The following is a 22,934-nucleotide window of genomic DNA, read 5'->3' on the forward strand; positions in this document are numbered from 1 at the left end:
TATTGTGAAAATGACTATACTGCCCAAAGCAATCTACAGATTCAATGCAATCCCTATCAAACTACCAATGGTATTCTTCACAGAATTAGAACAAAAAAATCTTACAATTCGTATGGTAACACAAAAGACCCCGAATAGCCAAAGCAATGTTGAGAAGGAAAAATGGAGTTGGAGGAATCAGGCTCCCCAACTTCAAACTATACCACAAAGCTACAGTAATTGAGACAGTATGGTACTGGCACAAAAACAGAAATATAAATCAATGGTACAGGACAGAATGCCCAGAGATAAACCCACGCACGTATGGGCACCTAATTTATGACAAAGGAGGCAAAAACATACACTGGAGAAAAGACAGCCTCTTCAGTAAGTGGTGCTGGGAAAATTGGACAGCTACATGTAAAAGAATGAAATCAGAACACTCCCCAACACCATACACAAAAATAAACTCAAAATGGATTAAAGACTTAAATGTAAGACCAGACACTATAAAATTTTTAGAGGAAAACATAGGAAAAACACTATTTGACATAAACACAGCAAGATCTTTTTTGACCCACCTCCTAGAGTAATGGAAATAAAAAGAAAAATAAATGGGACCTAATGAAACTTAAAAGCTTTTGCACAGCAAAGGAAACTATAAACAAGATGAAAAGACAACCCTCAGAATGAGAGAAAATATCTGCAAACGAAGCAACAGACAGGGTATAAACCTCCAAAATATACAAACAGCTCATGGAGCTCAATACCAGAAAAACAAACAATCCAGTTAAAAAGCAGGTGGAAGACCTAAATAGACATTTCACCAAGGAAGACATACAGATGGCCAAGTGGCACAAGAAAATATGCTCAACATCATTAATTATTAGAGAAATGCAAATCAAAACTACAATGAGGTATCACCTCACACAGGTCACAATGGCCATCATCAAAAAATCTACAAACAATAAATGCTGGAGAGGGTGTGGAGAAAAGGGAACCCTCTTGCACTGGAAGGCAGAAAGAGAAAAACAAATACCGTATGCTAACGCATACATATGGAATCTAAAAAAACAAAAATGGTACTGATAAACCTAGTTGCAGGGCAGGGATAAAGAGGTAGACATAGACAATGGACTTGATGACATGGGGTGGGAGGGCGAAGCTGGGGCGAACTGAGAGTAGCATCGACGTATATACACTACCAAATGTAAAATAGTTGGCTGGTGGGAAGCAGCAGCACAGCACAGGGAGATAAGCTTGGTGCTTTGCAATGACCTAGAGGGGTGGGACAGGGAGGATGGGAGGGAGGCTCAAGAGGGAGGGGATATGGGGACATGTGTATGTATATGGCTGATTCGCTTTGCTGTGCAACAGAAACTAACACAGTATTATGAAGCAATTATACTCCAATAAAGATGTATTTTTAACAAAAGTCTACAAATAATAAATACTGGAGAGGGTGTGGAGAATAGGGAACTCTCCTATAGCATTGGTGGGATTGTAAATTGGTGCAGCCACTGTGGAAAACAGTATGTAGGTTCCTTAAAAAACTAAAAATAGAGTTGCCATATGATCCAGCAATCCCACTCCTGGACATATATCCAGACAAAACTATAATTCAGAAAGATGCATGGTCTCCAATGTTCATAGCAGCACTATTCACAACAGCCAACACATGGAAGCAACTTAAATGTCCATCGACAGATGAATGGATAAAGAAGATGTGGTATGCATACACAATGGAATATTACTCATCCATAAAAAGAATGAAATAATGCCATTTGCAGCAACATGGATGGACCTAGAGATTATCACACTAAGTGAAGTCAGTCAAAAACACACAAATATCATATGATATCACTTATATGTGGAATCTAAAATATGGCACAAATGAACTTATTTATGAAACACTCACAGATATAGAAAACAAACTTAGAAAGTCTACCCTTCCAAATTCAATTACGTGATTCATTGCCAATGTTATTATTCACGTGTCAATTGGTTAACATTTTATAACTGTTCCCTTTTGCTTTGTAATTGAAGTAGAAACTATCAAATTGTCATTCTTTGAAATATTGAAGTCATCCATAACCAACTGGCCGCCAGATTCTACAAACTCATTTTCAAATCAACAAACATTTATTGGGCAATTACTGTAGTCCAGCATGGTGCTAGGTGCTAGGGATACGGATCAGAATATGGTGACCCAATGTCCTCAAGGAGTGCACTTTGGGCAAAACAAAATGGTAAGTCTAACCACATTGGAAATACATGTATACAAGTACGAAGTTGGCACAGAAGCATTAATGATATTTTGGGGGAGGTGGGAAGTTGCGGGGTGGAGTTTAGGGAAGATAACTTGAGAAAGTGACAACTGAGCTGTTTTAAAAGATGAGCAGGATTTCATCACACAGGTAAGGTGGGGGGACAGAGAACTGAATGACATTTTGATAAGAAGCTCATATACAAGAAAAAGCATGAAATTTGTAGAAAGATAGATAGTTTAGTACAGACGAAGCATGAAGTATAAACAGGAAATGCAGCAAGATTTGTAGGAGGAGCCAGATTGTGAAAAATCTTATATTGCAACCTGAGGGAATTAGGTATTATTTTGAAGGCAAATGGGCAGGAAAAGAAATAGGATATAATGTGAAGAATTTTTGAAGCGGGGAGTAGCATGATCAGGTTTATTTTTAAGAACGAAAACTGTCAGCATTGCAAAGCAGAGGCTGGAGGGCATGAGACTAAAGATGAGGATCTTGTGAGAAGCTAGAGTAAGGAGGAGAGATCAAGGACTAAACTAAGTAGTATCAGAGGAAATGGAAAAGGGAAGATGGATCAGAGAGGAATTACTGGGTTGACTAGAAGGCAATCCAGCATAGTGGTGTTAAGAACATAATTTTAGAGCCAGACATTCATTTATCCACTATGTAACCATAGGAAGTAAGATCATCTAAATGTTCATTTTCCCAACCATAAAATGAAGTGAATACCAGTACCTTCCTCACAGGCTTGTGATTAAGGATTTAGTGTGGGGGAAAAAATGATAATGCACAAAAAGCATTTAGCACAGTGCCTGGCACAAAATAAGTGCTCAATTATTTACTATTTTTACTGCAACTGTCAGGGAGAAGGAGGGATTGAGAATGATTCCCAAGTAGCTCATATCTGGTCTAGCTTTTCAATCCTACAGCCCAAGTCCTTTGTTTAGACCAGTGCTCCTCAAAGTACGGTCTCCAGACCAGCAGCAGCAGCATAATCTGAGAACTTGGTAGAAGTGCAAATTCTCAGACCCAGCAAGAACTACAGTTATAAACTTTAAAGGTGGGGGTCCCGCAATCTGTATTTTAACAAGCCCTCTCAGGTGATGATACTGTTATATGCTGACTGTGAGAATTACTGATGTAAACATTCATTTTCTCAACTGAGCTCTTAAAACAGTCTCTTAAAGTATCCCTCTCAGCAGTCTCTTTCCCTTGAATTCATCATACAGAAGAGCCACAGGCTTCCTAAAAAACATGCCACTCCTAGAGAGACCAGTATATGATTACGACCTCTAAGTCACAGGAAATGTTGGGCAAGTTTATTTAACCTATTTGGGCCTCAGTTTTCATATGTAAAAGGGAACATTAAACATGACACAAACTATCTAAAATAGTACCATCACCTAGGAGATGCTCCACAACTGATGGTTGAACCTACTATCTCACACTCTTGTCAGAAATTAAGTCACTTGATTAAAGTCATCCAACTTAATAAAAGAACCAAGATTAGAACACAAGTCTCCCAACTATGAATTCTGGTTCTTTTCCTGAGACAAGGCTGCTTCTACATTATCAAGAACATTATTCCAAAAAACAAATTATGTTTCAGTATTGTCAGTTTGATGTACTATTTTCAAAGATGAAAAATCACATTCTTTAGAAATGAATGAATGAAGCTACATGGAAATTTTTCAATGGTAGCTCTCAGTAAAAATTAAATCGTAAAATAAGTATACTTACCTGTTATCTAAACTTGAATATTTATACTAAATACAGAAATATTTGAAATAAAAAAGCAATTCCTTTATTTTTAAGCTTTATTTTATCACCCTTATCAAACAAACACACATCAGAAAGCATATCAACAGTGCATCTTATGGTAAGTCAGTTTACAACAAAACTGAACAAGGCAATTGTGTTTACAGATAAAGTTTTCAGCAAAAAACTATATGCAGTACAATTAATTAAAACGCAGTGTCCATACTTTTTAGGTATATAGGAAAGTGGAAAATAAAAGTTCTTTGCTACTCAGCAAGAGAAAACAGGTTTAAAAGACTTGAAATCAGAAATATAGGGATTTGAGAAAAGAACTTCTTGGTACTGATACACATCTACATTTATAGCCCCACTTAGTTATTTTTTCAAAAAAATCACAAAATAGTAAGACATCACCAAGAACAGAGAACCATAGTGCCAAGAAATGCCAAGACCAATACGCTATTGAAACAACTGGTAGAAATGTTATAGACAACTATTCACTATGTACTGTAATATTCTTGTAGTTCTGAGGTGAAGGTAAACCAACAGGAGAGAATACTCCTTATAACTGGCTTTGGTTTAAGTGATCGTTCACATTTTTTCTAACCATACCTTCTAATCAAAAAACATAGCAATTACATGTTATTGAGGGAAAATGGTAGTAGGTTTTAATATTCACAACCAGCCACTCCAGTGCTGATATGGGAAGCCATAAACTGTTAAAAATCTATTAATCATAACTGGATTTCAAAGAGTGACCAAAAGATAACAAAGATGGAGCCCTTTGGGGGAAAAAAAAATCCCTTCTACCCCAGATTTGCCACTGTTAAGAGGATATAAAGGAATGTTAAATTACTGAAGATTTTTTTCTCAAAAAAATTAAGAATGAAGGAGTTAAATCCTGCTGGAAAAAGATATGACAGCTTTACACTCTGCAAAGTAAATATTCTACAGAGATGCAGCTTAACTTTCTATTATAATAAACACTACTTACTTCATAAGGTGCTATACAGCTAGTGCATACTGATGCCACCCACTGTACCCACTGTGCAAAGGGAAATAAGGAGATGGCTAATCCCGTTTCTTTCTGATCCTTGATTTGCATAAGTGTTAATGTATACCAAATACACAAAAGATGGAGTTTAACTTAAATATTTATTTTAAAAAATTAGACCAAACTTAATATGGATATTTAGTCTGATCTCATACACTCTTAAAATAATTTTCTGGGGAAACAATGATGAGGAATGTGTAGAAATGGCAACATCTCTATGTTACAGGTACCAAACCTGGATTTTTAAAAATAAATATCATTTTTAGGTCATAAACTATATGAACAACTAATAACACCAATAAGGAAGCTATTTTCTTCCCCTCATCTATTTTTATTACTTATCTTTCTCTTCTTTACTCTTAAATTTGGCAGACTTCTGACAACTCATGCTAATAAAATAATACAGCTATAGATAATTCAAATAACTGAAAAGATTTTTGAGTCCACAAATGCATGATTTTGGATGTGTGATTTAGAACACCTCACTACATTTGCTTTTACACACTCACTGTCCTGACATGAATACTATTAAGGAGAGAGCTTAGAAGGGGAAGGCAATTCCAACCTGGGATAGAAGTGACGATGAATAATTCTCTTGCTGACAATCAAGAGTTTATGATAACAAATAGCTCTGATGTTTACACAAGGGTTTCCCAAAAAGGAACAAAAATTTTGACAATTCCAGTTTTGGGGTTTTTTCCTTCAGAATGTGACTTATTTTCATTATACAAAGTAGTGTAACAAAAGAAGCTCTTTTCTGCACAACACAAGGATCAATGGTCATATAAGGCAAAATAAGACACAAAGCTTCTCTTTGCTTTTAAATTAAAATACCACAAAGCTAGGTCATAAAACATACATGACTTTCAAAAAAAATCAATTTTCTTTAGGATATTGTGACAGCTACTCTATGTAATGGGAAATAACACTCAGGCAATCATTTGATAAATTTCCCATGAATTCCAGCATTTATGGTGTCACAAACGTAACTGCCATGATTATGACAACTCTCTGAAAAGCACAAATAAAGCAAATAAAACATTAATCCTTCTAAACAGTATTAGGAACAACAAAAGTGCTGAGCTGTAGGAAAATGAATAAAAACTTCATATCAGGAGAACAAAGACTGTGTAAACTATATATCTTATATCCTGAAGATCACCTTCATGACCACCTATAAAATAAACAATTTCCTAAATGCTCTCTGGTTTAGAGATATTTCTTTTACAGCCCATTTCTCCTAAAAAATTGCAGCAGAAATAGTTAAAATTGTTTACCTTCTTAAATATCCATAAGTACTTGTCAATTGCATGTCACTGTGTAAATCTACTGGTCATTCACTGTGTGAATTTAAAAAGCAGTGAAAGACACTGGAGGAGGGGAGGTGGCTAAGATAACAAACATGATACACCCTGTGGTATCAGGTAGAGAAGCAGCTAACCTAACACAAAACAAAATCTTTAAAATTTGGGGTACTTCAAAAACTAAAACATCCACGTTCCTCTATAACTAAGAAAATATAACTTACCCAAATATACCATAAGAGGCTCAGATGAATTCCATATCATAGAGATTCAACAGTCTTATATTCATTGAGAAAGCTAGAAAGTAATACTAACCTGAAAAGGCTAACATCTCAAAGTAAAGGTGATTTATTGAGCACCTTAAGAAGAAATGGAAATTCTTTTGAGCTAATTGTGACCAAAGGCTGGTCTGTATTGTGACCACACTTGACAAGAAATAAATAAATTTTATCAGAGCTAGAGTAATAAGATTTGAAGAAGGAACCTAATATTAAAAATGGAACTAGATCCAAGGAAGAATTTGATTCTGCCAGATAACTCTGGCTTTCCATTATATGTAATATTGGGGGAAAAAAATCAAATATGAATAGTTTTACATATATAAAAAAAGGCAAACCCAGGCAATTTTGGAGTTTTATATTAAGTGACTCAATCCAAAAGTTATTCCAAGGAAAAAGCAAAGGAGCAATAATTATCATCATTTGGGAAGCTTTCACCCAAATGAGTTTTAATATTTTCCAGGAAACACAAGGCACTTGCTTAAATCTTTGACTGTCTACACATCCACCAGACTAAAAGTCATGATGCAATTCCACCTGTACACTTATCTGAATAAAGCCACCTAGCACGTACCTTTGCATAAAAGTCCAGGTAAAACACGTGGTTACTGAGTGTCTCCCCCACTCCCTCACCCAGTAACTATGTTATTATAATTATCATCAGTTACTATGGTGCTGATTTTCATTAAACTATAAAAAATAAAATGTCATGCTGCCAAGTATAACTAATAGTAGAAATTATGTAAGATAGGCCTAATTTTATAAGGTCAGAATATAAGCCTAAAAAGATGATGCCAAAATGCCAGTTACCTGCATTTGCGGAGTAACTCAAGTGAGCCATAAAACAGCATCTGAGTATTGTAACTCTGACTATAACTTATTCCATAAAGGTAACTGATTCCCTTACCAGGGTGAAAGCCCAGTGTACTAAGACAGAAACAAACCTCATAGTTTCTTCAACTTCCTTTACATGGCAGCACTCTTTCTGGCAGCATTCCTTATAATAAATTTGCTCAAAGGTTAAAATATACATACAAGCAATATGAATCTAGAAGGCAAGTTAAATAAGAATTGAGAGATTTTTAAAAAAGGTTAATTTAACATAGCTCAGCCCTCTTTATTTAGCAGCTGGAATACCAAAAAGAAGGCAATACTTGTCTCAATGAAAACAGGGAGAAGGATGAGTAAAACTATATTTATGGTTTTGTTCTAAAAGAAGCCTAGTATTGGCTCAAGGCATAGCAGAGAGGGAATTTTTCTCTAAAGAGTTTCTATACTGATGGCCACAAAACAAGGAAGACATTCAGTAATAATTAAATGCAATCTCTTATTGCAAGAGGCTCATTTTGTTACTCCTTTAAAAATGCAGCAAATAGTTTCTTTTAGCAGTGCTATCTTTCACTGAGGTGTCCAACTCTACTTATTCTTCTCTAAATACAGCATTAAAGTTTTGAAAGTAGCCAACTAGAGACTTCCTCCAAATATGTTTCCAAAGAACCAAAGATTTCCTATAGAATTATCAATTTACATGCCTTTTCTGGGACAAAAATGTACCATGAAAATACCATGGAATAATAAAGAAGAAACTGGAAGGCAAGAGGGAAGGAAGCACAGATATTAATTTAGAGAAAGAAAAACTACCTGAGATAAAATTTTCCCAAAATGGTAGGGGTTAAGTGACATGAACCCTCACGTTTACCCTACCTCTCAAAAAGAAAATTTGTCTTTAAAACTTCAAGGAATCAAAATCTCTGTGTATATATTTCATCCTAAAGGATCATGAAAACTGCATCTTTCAATATTTGGTTCAGGTTTAAAAAAGATAACAAGATTAAACTTCTTATAATATCAGAAGAGGGAGGGAGAATCTGCAAATGTCATCTTTGGTAGTAATGGGCTAAGAGCTATAAAATAACAATTTAAATCAAAGCAGGCACCTCCATTCAATTTTGTGGCTTAAATATAAAATATTTAATTCAATGCATGGTTACTTAGGCTCATCAATTATTCCCTCAGCTCCCTTAAAATCTAGTTAGCATCTTCTGTAATAAAATTCTACAGTGTTAAACACTACATATACGCATGAATACATCAGCAATAAGAAGACGATCGAAGAATGCTGTGAAATTCAGCATCAAGATGTTAGCAGCATACTGCAACATTAAGCTTAGAAGCCTACCTGCAGTTTATTTGTAAGGATTTTTCTTTTTGGTGGTAGTGGGGGGAGGGAGAATGAGAAAGGTATATGTGCTAACCTAGAACACTTGCCCTTAAAAAGAATTCATTTGCATTCTGTGTTCATCAGTATGTATGGAAAGAGCTGGTGTTTTTAATCACCATGGAAGCTGCTACCATACAAACATTTATGTTTTAGGAAAGCTTCGGTCTCCACAATACTCTCTTGAATTTTTATTTGAAAACAAACCAGCTAATCAACCTCTGAAAAGGCCAAAATGAAAAATAACAGCTCTTCCTTCTAAGGGCACATATTAGAAGCTTACTCTACAGTTCTCCCTTGGGAGCCACGCCACAGATCTTTTGGCAATTCATTATACCAAATTTGGCTTCATAACAAATATTAAGGAAGAAGAGTCCTGAATAATTAGGTAACTGTGAATAACTAAAATATCAAATGGTAATTGTCTGGAAAGGGTCAAATAATTCATCCTCTAAGACATAAATTCTTAATTGGGCTCTCAACAACCTGCATGGCACACACAAGGAAAGACTATATGAGGAGGCTTCCAGCAGGGAAAGATATAAAAGCTTTTTCCTTAGGAAAATAAATAAATAAATAAAATTTTCATTTAGTTAAGAAAACAAAAAATTCATAACCTGTATACTTTTCTTTTTTCGTATAATCAGTGCTTTATAAAGGTTTCCTAAGATTTAAACCTTTGAAGACAATCTACTGTAAAGTGGGAGGAATCCATAATTATAATTCCTAAAACCATGTAGTCAACCTGTGCCCGTGAACTCACGAATACTAGTTTCTTCTATTGGGGGACACATTAGATTGCTATGAATCTTTTTAAGAATTCTTCGTTAAGTTTTTCTTCTTTTCTATTTCCACCTTATTATAGCTACACCTTTCTTAACTTCCTTGTAATCAGAAGTCAGATCACCTGACCACCTAGGATGCTTTCCTCTAACTTCTCTTCAGCTAAGGATAGAGGTAAAGAATGCGGGAAGAGGAAAAGAAGGAGTGGGAGGGAGACGAGAGAGAGAAAGAAAGAAAGAAAGAATCCTTGACTATGTACCCTTTGCCTATTTTTTTTTTCCTTTTCCCTTCACTGAACAACTAATTCTTTCTTTTTGACCCATGTCAATTTTTCATCATAGTAGACAGAACTCTATCTTGAGAAATTTTACAGTGATCCTAGAAGATTCAGTACAAAACAGATGAGCTAATGCAGGGTCTAAAGCAGACTGAAAGAAGGGGCAATTTATGTGTACCAAAACTTTTACAAGAGTTTTCTCACTTTAAGAGAGTTTCAATGTAACCCAGTTTATAGACTTGTGTGTTCTGGGACTCTCAGGAATGAACTATTTTCTCATTTCATTCTATCAGACAGACCGACTCCCAAAAAACTTGTATCCTAAATCTTACAGATATTAAACAGGTAGGGAAGAGATGGGCATAGACTGTAGTAACTCACAAGATTCACACTATAAAGAAAGCTACTCAAATTTTCTCTAGTCTTTCACACCTGCACACTCACTCAAGCATACATACTGGACATAAAAATTGTGCAAGATCAAGCATTAGATTTCTATTTTAAAAGCCTTAATTTTAAAAAAAATGTAGATAGGCTCACTGCAGTTTCTTTAAAGGAATATTCAGTACTACAGTACTCCTTTAAAAAAATTCGTAACTCGGTGTTAAGAACACAGTAGGGAATTGCTGCTTAACAATTACTTAACATTACTGAGAGCATCCAGTGCCAACTACAGATATCGATAAGGAAGACCCCTCTGACAACATAAAGGAATAATCTGTAAGTGATGTCACCAACTCTAACAAATTTGTTAATAATATTCACTACAACATGATATTATTCATCCTTGCTTCATGATCACATGAAAGAGTTAATATCTTTTTAGGTTACATACTGAAGAGCAGCACTTGCCCTACTGCACAAAAAAAGGTTGCCCACATGGATGCTCTAAAACCCCTCAATGTATAGCTGAGAGGTCTTGTCCTACTCAGTGCCAAATGTTTGCAATGCAGTCACTGCTTGAGCAATGGCTGCACATTGGTAGGATTGAATAAATATACAAAGTATTCCCTTAAAATGATAAGGGGGTACTTCTGCATTCAGATGTAGAATACAATAACCCAGGAAATAGAAGAGGAGAAACAGGAAATAGTCCTTAGGTTACTGATTAAAGCAAAGTTTGATACAGATATCCCCTCTTGTAGGCACTCAGTGGGTAAAATGTAGCCACAACAAACTTCCCATCAAACATCCTTCCAGTCAGTAATTTCTGAGCAGCTTTGGAATCACCAGCATTCGCATACTCAACAAAGACCTGTAAGAGGACAGAGAAAACAAAGTAACTTCATTTTTATCAAAACTGTTTTAGAACAGTGCTTCTCCAACTTTAATGTGTGTGTGTGTATATATATGTGTGTGTGTATATATACACACACACACACACACACATACATATATATATGAATCACTTGGGGACCTTGTTACAATGCAGATTCTACTTCAGTAGATCTAAGGTGGGGCCTGAGTCTCTGCATTTCTAAACAGACTTCCAGGTGATGCCAATGCTGCTGGTCCATGTACCACATTTTTGAACAGCAAAGTTTAGAATACTTCCTTAGAACTCATTTCAATTCTGAAAAATTCCATCAAAACATACATCCTTTTGTCAAGTTCATAAAGGAGTACTGAATAGTGCTAGACACTTGCTGAAGACAGGGCTGAACAGCCCAGAGAACAACGACAGTGTCTCAGAGATTTGCAGAAGCCACAACTATAGTAAGGAAGAGGTTTAAAACTAGGTAATTTCCTTTCCCATAGGTAAACGAATAGCATAATAATTTATTAGTTCTTTTTGATGATCTAAAGCAAAAGTTACAGGGAGGTGACATGACTTGAAATGACTTGTCCTCAGTTACCCATAAATATGTGAGCCAGGAAAAGAACTGACTTCCCTGCTCAGTGGTATGCCTCATTTGTTACATCAATATTCTTCAAACTGAGGTACGAGCATCCTAGGACACTCAGAGACTTTCAAAGTGGAAGCAAGAATAGACAGTTTTAAGGACATCAATTTCCAAATTCTTAACTTTCATTTGTACCTTTTCCTAAAACTGGATCTACCTAGAAGTTCAGGCAGGTTATCCCTTTTCATTTCCCCTTACATAGGAGCCCTTTTCCCAGCTGACAAAGCAAAGTTATTACCAAAGGGCATAAAAACCTTCAGGGCATAAAAAGAAGCAATTACAAATACAGTACTTTTTTTAATGGACTGTTTCTTCATTGATAAACAAAGCTCCATGCCCTGCCTATGAATGGTCACTCCCTGTCTCATGCAAATATTTCTGTTAAGGATGATGTGTGACATTAGACCTAGGATATTTTGGCCTGTGATGGGATTTTCTGAATTCATATTTACTGTAAAAGGGACAGGTAGAACTGATTTCGTCTCTTCCATTCTATGACATTTTAAGCTATGCATTACTCTTGAACACAAAGTAGAGACCATCCAGCGCTAAAAGTGATGCTCATTTTTTCACCTTAGATATACTTAATATTTTATATCTCTTTTTCTTACCAAAAAAATGTGCTTAGCTGTAGTTTCTAGCAATATATACTTTTTCACTAAATACAAAAGGAAGATTAGATGATGTCCAGTGAGAAAAATGAAGCTCTTTCTGATTTTTAAAAATTGATTCATAATTACTCCAAAATCCATACACCAAAGTTCAATAAATGAGTAGACGTGCAATTATAGAAGGAATACCAAGCTTTCTATCAGATTCCTTGCTTCATAGATAACCTATAATTTTACACATTACACCATTCTGAACTAAAGAGGAAACATATTTTATAACTTAGTATGTAATAAAATAATTATATTAGAGCTCTATCATTTTAATCTTGACTACTTTTTATAATTGTAAGATGCATTCCACAGTCTACTTTCCAGTATTTTTTTTAATATTCCTTAAAAAAAAATGATAATTTGAATTGAAATAGTCAAACTGGCTTTACCAACTAGGCAACAGACATTTTCAATAACCCAAGGAAGTTAAATCTGTGATTCTAAGAGTTGATCAAAAGTTGCTTTCACTCTCCAGTGAATGTCAGTAGAAGTTTCTTATTTCTTTTGGTGATAAAGCAAATGTCTTCTTGCTCATAAAGACTTATTTTTTTCATATCCTCTTAAAGATGGATACTTCCCCCCTGAAAATACTCCCGTTTCTCTATGCTGTGTTTCCCATTCTATTTTGACCACTCAGATTAATATCGAGTAAGATCACATTAGTCCTCAATTCAAAATCTTCCAATACCTTCCCTTCTCATTCAGAGTAAAAGCCAATGTTATCTCAAAGGCCTACAAGCCTCACTCTACTTGAGCTGTCCCTTACACTCCCATACTTCCTTGATCTAATCTCCTACTACTCCCCATTTTTCTCACTCTGCATAGCCACACTGACCTCCTCAAACCTACCAGGCATACTCAGGACCTTGGAACTTGCTGTTCTCTTTGCTGGAATTCTCTTCCTTACCTCCTTCAAATTTTGACTCAAGTGTAATCCACTAGTGCTTCCTCACCTGCCTATTTAAAACTGCAATCCACCCCTCCACAGCACTCTTTAAATCTCTTCTCCAATCTCTTTTTCCCCATAGCACTTTTCACTATATATTCTTTTGTGTTTTGATCACTGTTGTATCCCAGTGCCTAGAAAATAACAGATGCTCAATAAATACTGGTTGAACAAATAAGCAGCAATGATGTATTCAGTATGTTCCTGACACTGAATGAGGTAAGTGCCTTTATTACTAGACTGGCAATAATAACTTTTCACTAAGACTAGAGTGAGATTTCGTTTTTTTTTTTAGTTGCCAAGAATTTTCATAATATTGAACCATGAAAAACAAAATCTACAACCAGAGGGTATTTCACCCACCAGGGGACATTTGGCACTGTCTAGAGACATTTTTGGTGTCACAACTGAGGAGGAGGGTGGAGGGAGGGCATCTAGTAAGTAGAGGCCAGGGATGCTGCTAAACTTCCTATAATGTACATGACAGCTCCCCCAACAAAGAATTATCCAGCTCAGTGTTAGTGGTGTTGAGGTTGAGAAACACTTAGAGTAAAACAATATTCTGTTTTCTGAAAAATAAAAAAAAACTACAGATAAAAGAAAGATTTAATTTAGGATACAGAGTTTTCTTTAGAAACTGTGATCATAGTTTTAGCCTATACATTTTATAGATGAAAAACCTATGGTTCATCACAAAGCTAGTCAAGTTGAAACTGGAACTCGGCTTTCAGGATTCTCAGTCCAGTGTATTTTCCTTGTTTAAATTATCACTGATAATTCTATTACAATCAGAATCTAACCTAAATGATTTCCTAACTATACTTAATTAGAACAAAATTGGGCCAAATATTTCTGTAGCTGACCCTGACCTAAATTAGCATATGATTCAGCTGGCCTGTATATAATGGCTTAAAAGTAGGTTAATATTTTTTAAAAAAAACAAATTTTAACAGACAAAAAAAGTACATGCATATTATAGAACTTTTGGAAAAAGTGGAAAGTACAAGAAAATAAAAACAGCCATAAGGCAAAATTCATAATCCCTAGCAACATTCTGTGTACATCTTTCTACAAAATTAAAACATTCTGTACAGGATTTTAATAACCTCTGAATCATTCTGGAATTATGAAAATATTCACTTACTTGTCCTCTGCCAGGATTTTCTTTTGGAACAAGGAGAGATACCACTGGTCCATATTTTTGACACTCCTCTTTTACATCTTCTACAACATCTGGTTATTAATAAACACAACAGTAATCATGTAATTAATGAGCATTCATTATTTTCATATTTTAAATTAAAGAATTCAGGAATCCATATCTAAGTAATGAGGTCATTTTCTATAACTTCTAAAATTAAGCTTAAGTTAAGAACAATATAAATTCAATGCATTTAATAATTTTCTTTTTATATTTTAATTTGTTTTGAATAGTTAATACATTCAAGTGATTCGAAATACAAAAAAATAGTCTCCTTCCCACTTTCCAAAATATCATTCTGTTCCTCTCCCTGAAGACAATAAACATTATCAGTTTCTTCTGTATCCTTGCATAAATCTTATAAGCTTATACAAGCAAACATGATCATATATGCTTTAAGTGAAAAGTTCCAATCTTGCTTTTTTAAAATTAACATTACATTTTTAGAACTTTCAATATCATTAAATGAAATTTTCTCATTTGTTTTTATGGCTGTGTAGTATTTCACTCTATACATGGTTGATAAATTCTCTAATGTGTCCTACTGCTGAATAATTAAACTATTCCCAAGCTTTTTCCATTATAAACAATACTGTAATAGATAAACTTGTACATATCTCATTTCACTTGTGTATTTCTAAATTAACTTTCTAGAAACGGAATTGCTAGGTCAAAATTGATATGAATTTGTAATTGTTAGAGTTACCAATTTGCCTTTCATAAAGGTTCACCAACTTAAACTCTCTCCAGTGATGTATGAGAATATGTTTTCCTGTACCTCACTCACAGGAGGGTTTTCATATATTTTCTTCACTGTCAATGTAATAGGTAACAAAGATATCATAGTATGGTATTAACATTTCAATAAATGAGAATGAAATATGTGTGTGGGATACACTGTACATCCTTTCATATAAATTGTCTATTTGTATCCTCTACCCATTATCTACTGGCTTGATTTATAGGGGTTCTTTCTGTGATAAGAGCTGTAAATATTTTGTCTTTGGTTGTTTATGCAAGGTAAAATTTTTTGAATTAAAATTTTACCTCTTCAGAGTTTTGTGCCAGACTAGTAAAAGGCCTTCCCCACTCCAAGAATATATATATTTTTAATCTCCCATGATTTTTTAGTTAAATTTTTTTTCCTTTATTCTCTCCTTCCTGCCTGCCCTTCTTCCATCCTTCCTTCCTTCCCTCCTTTCTTTTTCTTTTTTCCCTGTTTTACTCCCTCCCTTACTTCTTTGTTTTGCTTTAAACTCTAACCTGTATATGATTTGCAATTTATTTTGGTCTAAAGTGGAAGGTTTGAATCTAACTTCTTCCCCACCACCATCAAGATTACAAGACAGCTGTCCTAACACTTATGATTTCTAGCAAGGCAAACTTACCTAAAACTAGTGTTATTTGAAGATGACCTTGCTAATTAGAACTAACAAGGCATTTAATGGTACTATATAGTCTGTTGCACTTTAGTTCACATAAGACTCTTAAACAGTAAGATTTAAGAGCAACATTTAAACATTTCAATGCTCAATGTATTTAGAAGTAGAAAAAAGGAGTTACATAGCAATATACACAGAAAAGAGTAGGTATAGTCTACTCTAACATTTATTCAAGAAAGTCGAAGCTTGAGTTTTACAGCAATAAAAATTATTAGGAGGAGACAGAATTAAGTACAGTAGGTAGACAGACTTAAAGGACTTAAGAAGTAATTTGAATTAGATGTCGAGATTATTTAGAACTACTGTACCATAAGGACCTGATTAAAACAATGCTGAGGGCAAGACTATTCTTTCAGATAAAAAGGCATCCTAAAAAAAATAATAATAAAAAGAAATAAAAATAAAAAAATAAAAATAAAATAAAATAATTTTTTTTTAAAAAAGGCATCCTAAAAAGTAGAGACTGGAGATTCCTACAACTGTCACAGATTCAAAGAAATTATGTTTGTTTCATCTGTCAGATAACTGTATAAAGCTGATTTACCCTTACAAGAGACAGTATGGTAAAATTAGCTTCATCTGTAATGGTTTAATTTTCCACAAAGAAAATGTTTAATACTAAGCAATTGATATTTTTATGTTTGGTCCTGCTTTTTAGTCCATTCACCACTCTGCTTCCAGAATGCTCTTATTAAACACAAGTTTGACTATATCACTCTCCTAGTTTAAATTTTAATGGCTCCTTATTGCATTTAACAAAGAACAAATATTTATTGAGTACTTATCAGAAGCCAGGGACTATTCTACCCCTGATGCAAAGTTCTCTTGCATAGTTTATATTCCAATATTACTATCTCTGGGATTAAAGTCCAAATTCTTAAACACAGCAAACAAGTCTATTAGATATCTGTATTCTGGCAAATTCTTTAGCTTTAACTGACTGTTCCCCAATAAATATCCTAAGATACAGCCATACCAAACAATTTGCTGTTCTCTGAACATGCCACACTTTCTCTCATCTCTATGTCTTTCAGCTACTTTTAGCTCAACCCCTCAACTTTTAGCCAAGCAATTCTAATTACTAACAGAGCTCAGATATTAGCTCTGTAGAGATGCCCATTCATGCATCACTCAGATTGAGTTAAATACCCCTCCTCTCTGCCTCAGTACATTACCCTACCTTCAGATTTATCAAAACTATAATTGTTTATATAACTGTCTCCCCTATCACACTAAAGACAGGAAATAATTCCACACTGGCAAGTATATATTCAGTAAATATGTCTTGAGTGAATGAATTATTAAAAGCAAAACAAGAGAGCTAAAAGGAGAAGTGAAAGATTAGGGCAGGACTAGAATAGACAGGGAGAAAGAAGTTGCTGGGAAAGACAGCCTTCTTTATTAATTTTGTAAAGACCTATGAGATGTAAAAGAGTTGAAAGGACCTTAGGAATTGTTTTAGTGTACTCGAACTGCTATAACAAAATGCCACAGACTGAGTGGCTTAAACAACAGACATTTATTTCTCATAGTTCTGAAGCCTGGAATTCCAACATCAAGGTGCAGGCAGATTTGTTGCCTGGTGTAGACAGCTGCCTTCTTGCTGTATACTCACATGGCAGAGACAGAGAAAAAGAGGGGGAGGAGAGAGACATCTCTCCTGTCTCTTCTTTTTTAAAGGGCATTAATTCCATCATGAGGACCCCACCTTTACGACCTAATCTAACCCTATTACCTCCTAAAGTCTCCAACTCTAAATACTATCACATTGGGGATTAGGGCTTTGTCATATGAATTTGGTGGGGGACACATTCAATCTATAGCAGGAATCAAAAGTGAGAGTACTTTAGAGATCATATAGTTCAATATCCTCACTATATAAATTAGTAAAATATGAGAATCTTACGAATTGGTATGACTATTCCACACAGTTAGGAAAGACACATTAAAATATAATTTAGGAAACGCTGACCTTCATATTCTTCTTCATTCTCAAGATAATCATCATCCAGCACATTCAGCAGTCTTAGCACTGGAGTAGGAAGCATCACCAAATCTTCAATATGAGGGGCTGTTAAATTCATTATAACATGGTTAATTAAATGTAAACTCTCCCAAATAAATTGACTATCAGGCAAAGGAGCTTGGAAATAAAAATTAGTTCTGATGTCTTATTTGATAGTAAAATAACCAAGAACAAAATAAAGACGTATACAACTTACCAAAAGGAATGCTAAAGAATGGGCTGCACAATGCCATTTCAGCAGGAATTCTTCTGCTTGGATCATCATGAAGCATGCTAAAACACAAAAATAGGTATCTTTACAATTTTTGTCAAATCTTCTGAAAATGCAACCATTAAAGAAAATAACAATGTCTAAATGTTCACGACAGCATTAATCATATTAGCATGACTTACTGAATCACTCATCTACAAAAAAATAAATGCTATTTACGAGTAAATAGTTCAATAAATTATTATATATACCTAAGACATAATATTATATTTTAATTTAAAATCTTTTTGATTAATAAATACAACATGGGAAAGTGATCCACACTCTGTAACACTAAGTGAAAAACAGCTAGACATAGATTTCGGGTAATCCAATTAAAAAAAAACAAAAAGAGGTGAGATGACTTTTGAGCCTTGTCAAATCCCCCTAATAATAAAGCAACTTGACAGCAAAATCAAAAATCTATGGACAACATCTCTACCAAAAGTAGGTAACCCCACTAGACTCCAAAATACAAGAGGCTAGGGAGAAACCATCAATAGCAGTAGGACTTGCACCACATTGGCATGTATGTAGAAGGAAGCAGACAAAAATAACAGTTAATCTGATGAACCAGAGAAAAAAATAATCCCAAAGAACCAACAGGTATTCACTGGAAAGCACAGTTAGCCAATTTGAGAAAACCATCTGAAACTACCAGGGCTTATACATTCTAATTCCAAGTGAATGCAAGGGGTCCTCTGTAAAACCTGAGGGGGCTGAAGTAATATAGACACTAAAACCTCTCAAAACAAACCAGCTGAAGCTCCCTTCCAGGGCAGAGTCCTGCAAAGAAAAGAAATCTTGGGAAGAGAATCCACATAGATGAGGTAAATAGAGAGGGAAAGAGACAAAGACACCAGGAAAAAAGCAAGGAAGGGGAAGAGCCAAGAGATTTCAGGAAAAGGAAAAAAACACTTTTTCAAAAAAAAATTACACAAAACAACAGAAGAAGGAGCCCTGTGTAGTTAGAAAAGTTACACCTTCTTCTGTAAGTTTAGGAAAATGAATTTCATATAAAAATGAACCACATAAAAAGAATTATAACAAAATTACTACACAAGAAAAGAGAATTGCAAAATAACTGCCCTCAGACAACGAATGCATGCAAGAAAGACATGACCACAACACAGACAAACACTATAACCTACCATTTCAAATGAGCTAAAGGCATTTTTTACAAAGATACAAGATATGAAAGAGTAACATAAATCAAATTAGAAAATTTCAAAAATCAGATAACAGAACTCAGGAGAAACAAAAGGAAAAATTAATTTCATAAAATAAGCTTAAGCCACAAGAGACATAAGGATGAATAAACACAAGAGATAATGTCTTAAAGACAAACAAGGCAGAAAGGAGAAAAAATTTTTAAATAAAAAAAATGAAATAAAAAAAGATTCAAGGGGCTTCCCTGGTGGTGCAGTGGTTGGGAGTCCGCCTGCCGATGCAGGGGACATGGGTTCGTGCCCCAGTCTGGGAGGATCCCGCATGCCGTGGAGCGGCTGGGCCCGTGAGCCGTGGCCGCTGGGCCTGCGCGTCCGGAGCCTGTGCTCCACAGCGGGAGAGGCCACAACAGTGAGAGGCCCGCGTACCGCAAAAAAAAAAAAGAAAAAAAAAGATTCAAGAGAAAGTGATAATACTGAATAGAGTCAAAGAAAATCTAATATATATAGAATGGGAGTGCCTGAAGGAAAAAACCAAAGCGAGGGAACAAATACTAAAAACTGTAACTTAAGAATACTTTCATAAAACAAACAAAAATATCTGAAACTACGTATTTCCTGAGAATACAGACCCTAGAAAAATCAAAATCTATTATTCTGGTAAAATCACTAGACTGTTAAGAAAAAGATGAAATCCTCAGGGCATCTAGGCCAAAAGACCAAGTGACTTTTAATACAAAGACAGTGTCATCAACACGCTGTTTTCAACAGCAACACTATATGCTAGAAGAAAACAGAGTACAGTTGACTCTTGAACAACTCCAGGGTTAGGGGCACGCCCCCTCCCCACAGTGTAAAATCCATATAACTTATAGCTGGCCCTCCATATTCACAGTTCCTCTGTATCCACGGTACTGCAGCCACAGATTCAACCAATTGCAGATCATGTAGTAACCTACTATTTACTACTGAAAAAAATCCATGTATAAATGGACTCTTGCAGCTCAAACCCATGTTGTTCAAGGGTCAACTGTAATTTAAGACACTCAAGAAAAGTGTCTGCTAACGATTTTTATACCCAGGTAAACAGACTTTCAAGTATAATAAGCACAGTTTAACTATTATTAATATACAAGGGACTTCCCTGGTGGCACACAGGTTAAGAATCTGCCTGCCAATGCAGGAGACACGTGTTCGATCCCTGGTCTGGGAAGATCCCACATGCCGTGAAGCAACTAAGCCCATGTGCCACAACTACTGAAGCCCACACGCCTAGAGCCTGTGCTCTGCAACAAGAGAAGCCACCGCAATGAGTAGTCCCCGCTCTCCACAACTAGAGAAAGACCACGTGCAGCAACGAAGACCCAATGCAGCCAAAAATAAATAAATAAAACAAATAAATTTAAAAATAAATAAAACAGTATTTTTTTAAAAATGTTAAAAGAAAAAAACATGCAAGAACTCAGAGAATATTTATCCTATGATCAAGAGAACAAGCTTCAGTAAACTAAAATGACTAGAGAGACATCAACAAAAGGATCAGTGATGAACATTAAATATCTAGTTACACATAGAACTGAGATTAAATGAGAGTGTTTGAAAACAGAGTGCATAGCATGTAATGGATATATAATCTGACAATGCAGATGTAACTATTTTTCAAATGAGGGAAGAATGGGAAAAGCATATGCAAAAACAACTGTTTTCAGTAATCTTACTATACCACTATTATTGAGACTGTTTTAGTGTAATGTGGAATGAAGCAAATGAGTAATCATGAAATATTCTTATCTGGCATTCTCTTTGTCCTTAAGAACCAGAATTCCTGACATAAAAGAAAAGAGAAAGAGATGTAAAACAGAAAAAGTAAAAACACTGTGGTTCTGAATTTAAATTAGAAACATCAGTATGAACTCTGTCCACTTAATAGGCCTTGAAACAATGACTGCCCCAGTAGCAGTGAGTATTCCTAATACCCAGATTGTGGTTTTTAAAATACCATTTCCTACTAAAAGAAACCAGGCTTCTTGGAGAAATGCTACTTCCAGGTCTGGGGCAGGAAATGTATACTTTGAACTAGGAACATCTTACCACACCAGATAAAAATGAAACTATTACAGATAATAAGGTCTGCCAAAACCAACTTGCAGAGGCTCACATTCCTCAAAGATGGGATAATTTCAGCTTCAATTAGGATAAGAACTGCAATGAATTGAAATATACCAAATATATTTAAATTCACTAGTTAATGATACTTTGACCTTTCAAAAAGGGGATGGTCTGCTCTGGAAGATGACAGGGAATCAATTCATTATGAAAACAAGTCAAGAGAATCAAGCATTTATTTCATCTTAACTAAATGAAGAGAAAATGACATAATAAGAACATCACCATTCTATAACCCCTAACAAAGTCATGGATCTAGGCACTAAGTATTAACAGTTCTTAACACATAAAATGGAGATGGCCACATTATGTGCTGACATAAAAAAACAGAATACCATCTATAGTCTGGAAAAAAGAAACCCTCTAGATACAAATATACAACTACCAATTTACAGAAAATAGGGAAATATGTTAGACTATATTACAATAACACAATCTGTAAAATTCAGACTGTGGACAACTATGCTGAGTCAACAACCCAGGCTGTTCAACAAATAAACAAAGGAACAGGGAGGGTAGGAGATGGAAAGGGACCTTTTAGAGTAAATGAAACTTAAAAGGGATTTGTGTTTTTTTAATAGAAGGGCAACACTAAACTATAGTGTTTAGGGATGCACACTTAGGTAATAAAACTATAATGAAAACAAGGAAGTAATAATGATGAAAGTCAGGGTAGCGATTATTTTTAGGGAGGAAGAAGGGGCTTGAGATTGGGATAGGGTATGTAGAGGACTTCAGGAGTAGCTGGTAAAGTTCTAATTCTCAACCTGAATATAGTGGATACAAGAGTATTCCTAAGCATTCACTAAGCTACACATTTGTTTTCAGTATCTAAAAAAGTTCGAATAATTTGCATGCATACACAACAAAATATGATGAAAAATACACCGAAGTGCTAACAGTAGAAAATGAGTTTATAATTTTTATTTTTTTATTTTTCTTGTCACAATTTTCTATAGCTTCCAAATCTAGTATTACTTGTAGAAAAAAGGAAAAAAAAAAGTATTATTAAAAACAAAATAAAACCAAACCCCTCAAGCTTAAATAACAAGGTCAATTAGACTTTTAAGTCTATCCCAGAATCCATTACATAATTTGACTTCTATCCTAGAATCCGTTATATAATTTTACACTGCCTCTTTTCAATGTAAAATGCAACATTTAATATCTAGTATCAATCGGATACTGACAGCTATTTAAAACGACTGTAATTTGTAAGACACACACACACACACACACACACACACACACAA

General features: G+C 34.9%; 1 protein-coding gene across 5 annotated transcripts in view; it reads right to left on the minus strand.

Moving 5' to 3' along the window:
* UHMK1 (U2AF homology motif kinase 1) overlaps positions 1-22,934 on the minus strand; it is a 103,901-nt gene that overhangs the window by 74,094 nt on the left and 6,873 nt on the right. For 4 of the 5 annotated variants that reach the window (XR_003679470.2, XM_028488713.2, XM_028488712.2 and 1 more), the window contains exons 5-7: positions 18,296-18,372; positions 18,046-18,144; positions 14,575-14,663 (exon numbers count right to left, since the gene is read on the minus strand). Coding sequence is in view for 4 of the 5 variants with exons in the window: in XM_028488713.2 (XP_028344514.1) it covers positions 14,575-14,663; positions 18,046-18,144; positions 18,296-18,372 (265 nt within the window). In the remaining variant the exon portion in view is untranslated. Of the gene's footprint in view, positions 1-8,607; positions 11,174-14,574; positions 14,664-18,045; positions 18,145-18,295; positions 18,373-22,934 lie in introns of those variants that run through there. The other variant, XM_007109771.4, reaches the window with a different exon arrangement.

Source organism: Physeter macrocephalus, chromosome 4, assembly GCF_002837175.3.
Source record: "Physeter macrocephalus isolate SW-GA chromosome 4, ASM283717v5, whole genome shotgun sequence".
NCBI lineage: Eukaryota > Metazoa > Chordata > Mammalia > Artiodactyla > Physeteridae > Physeter > Physeter macrocephalus.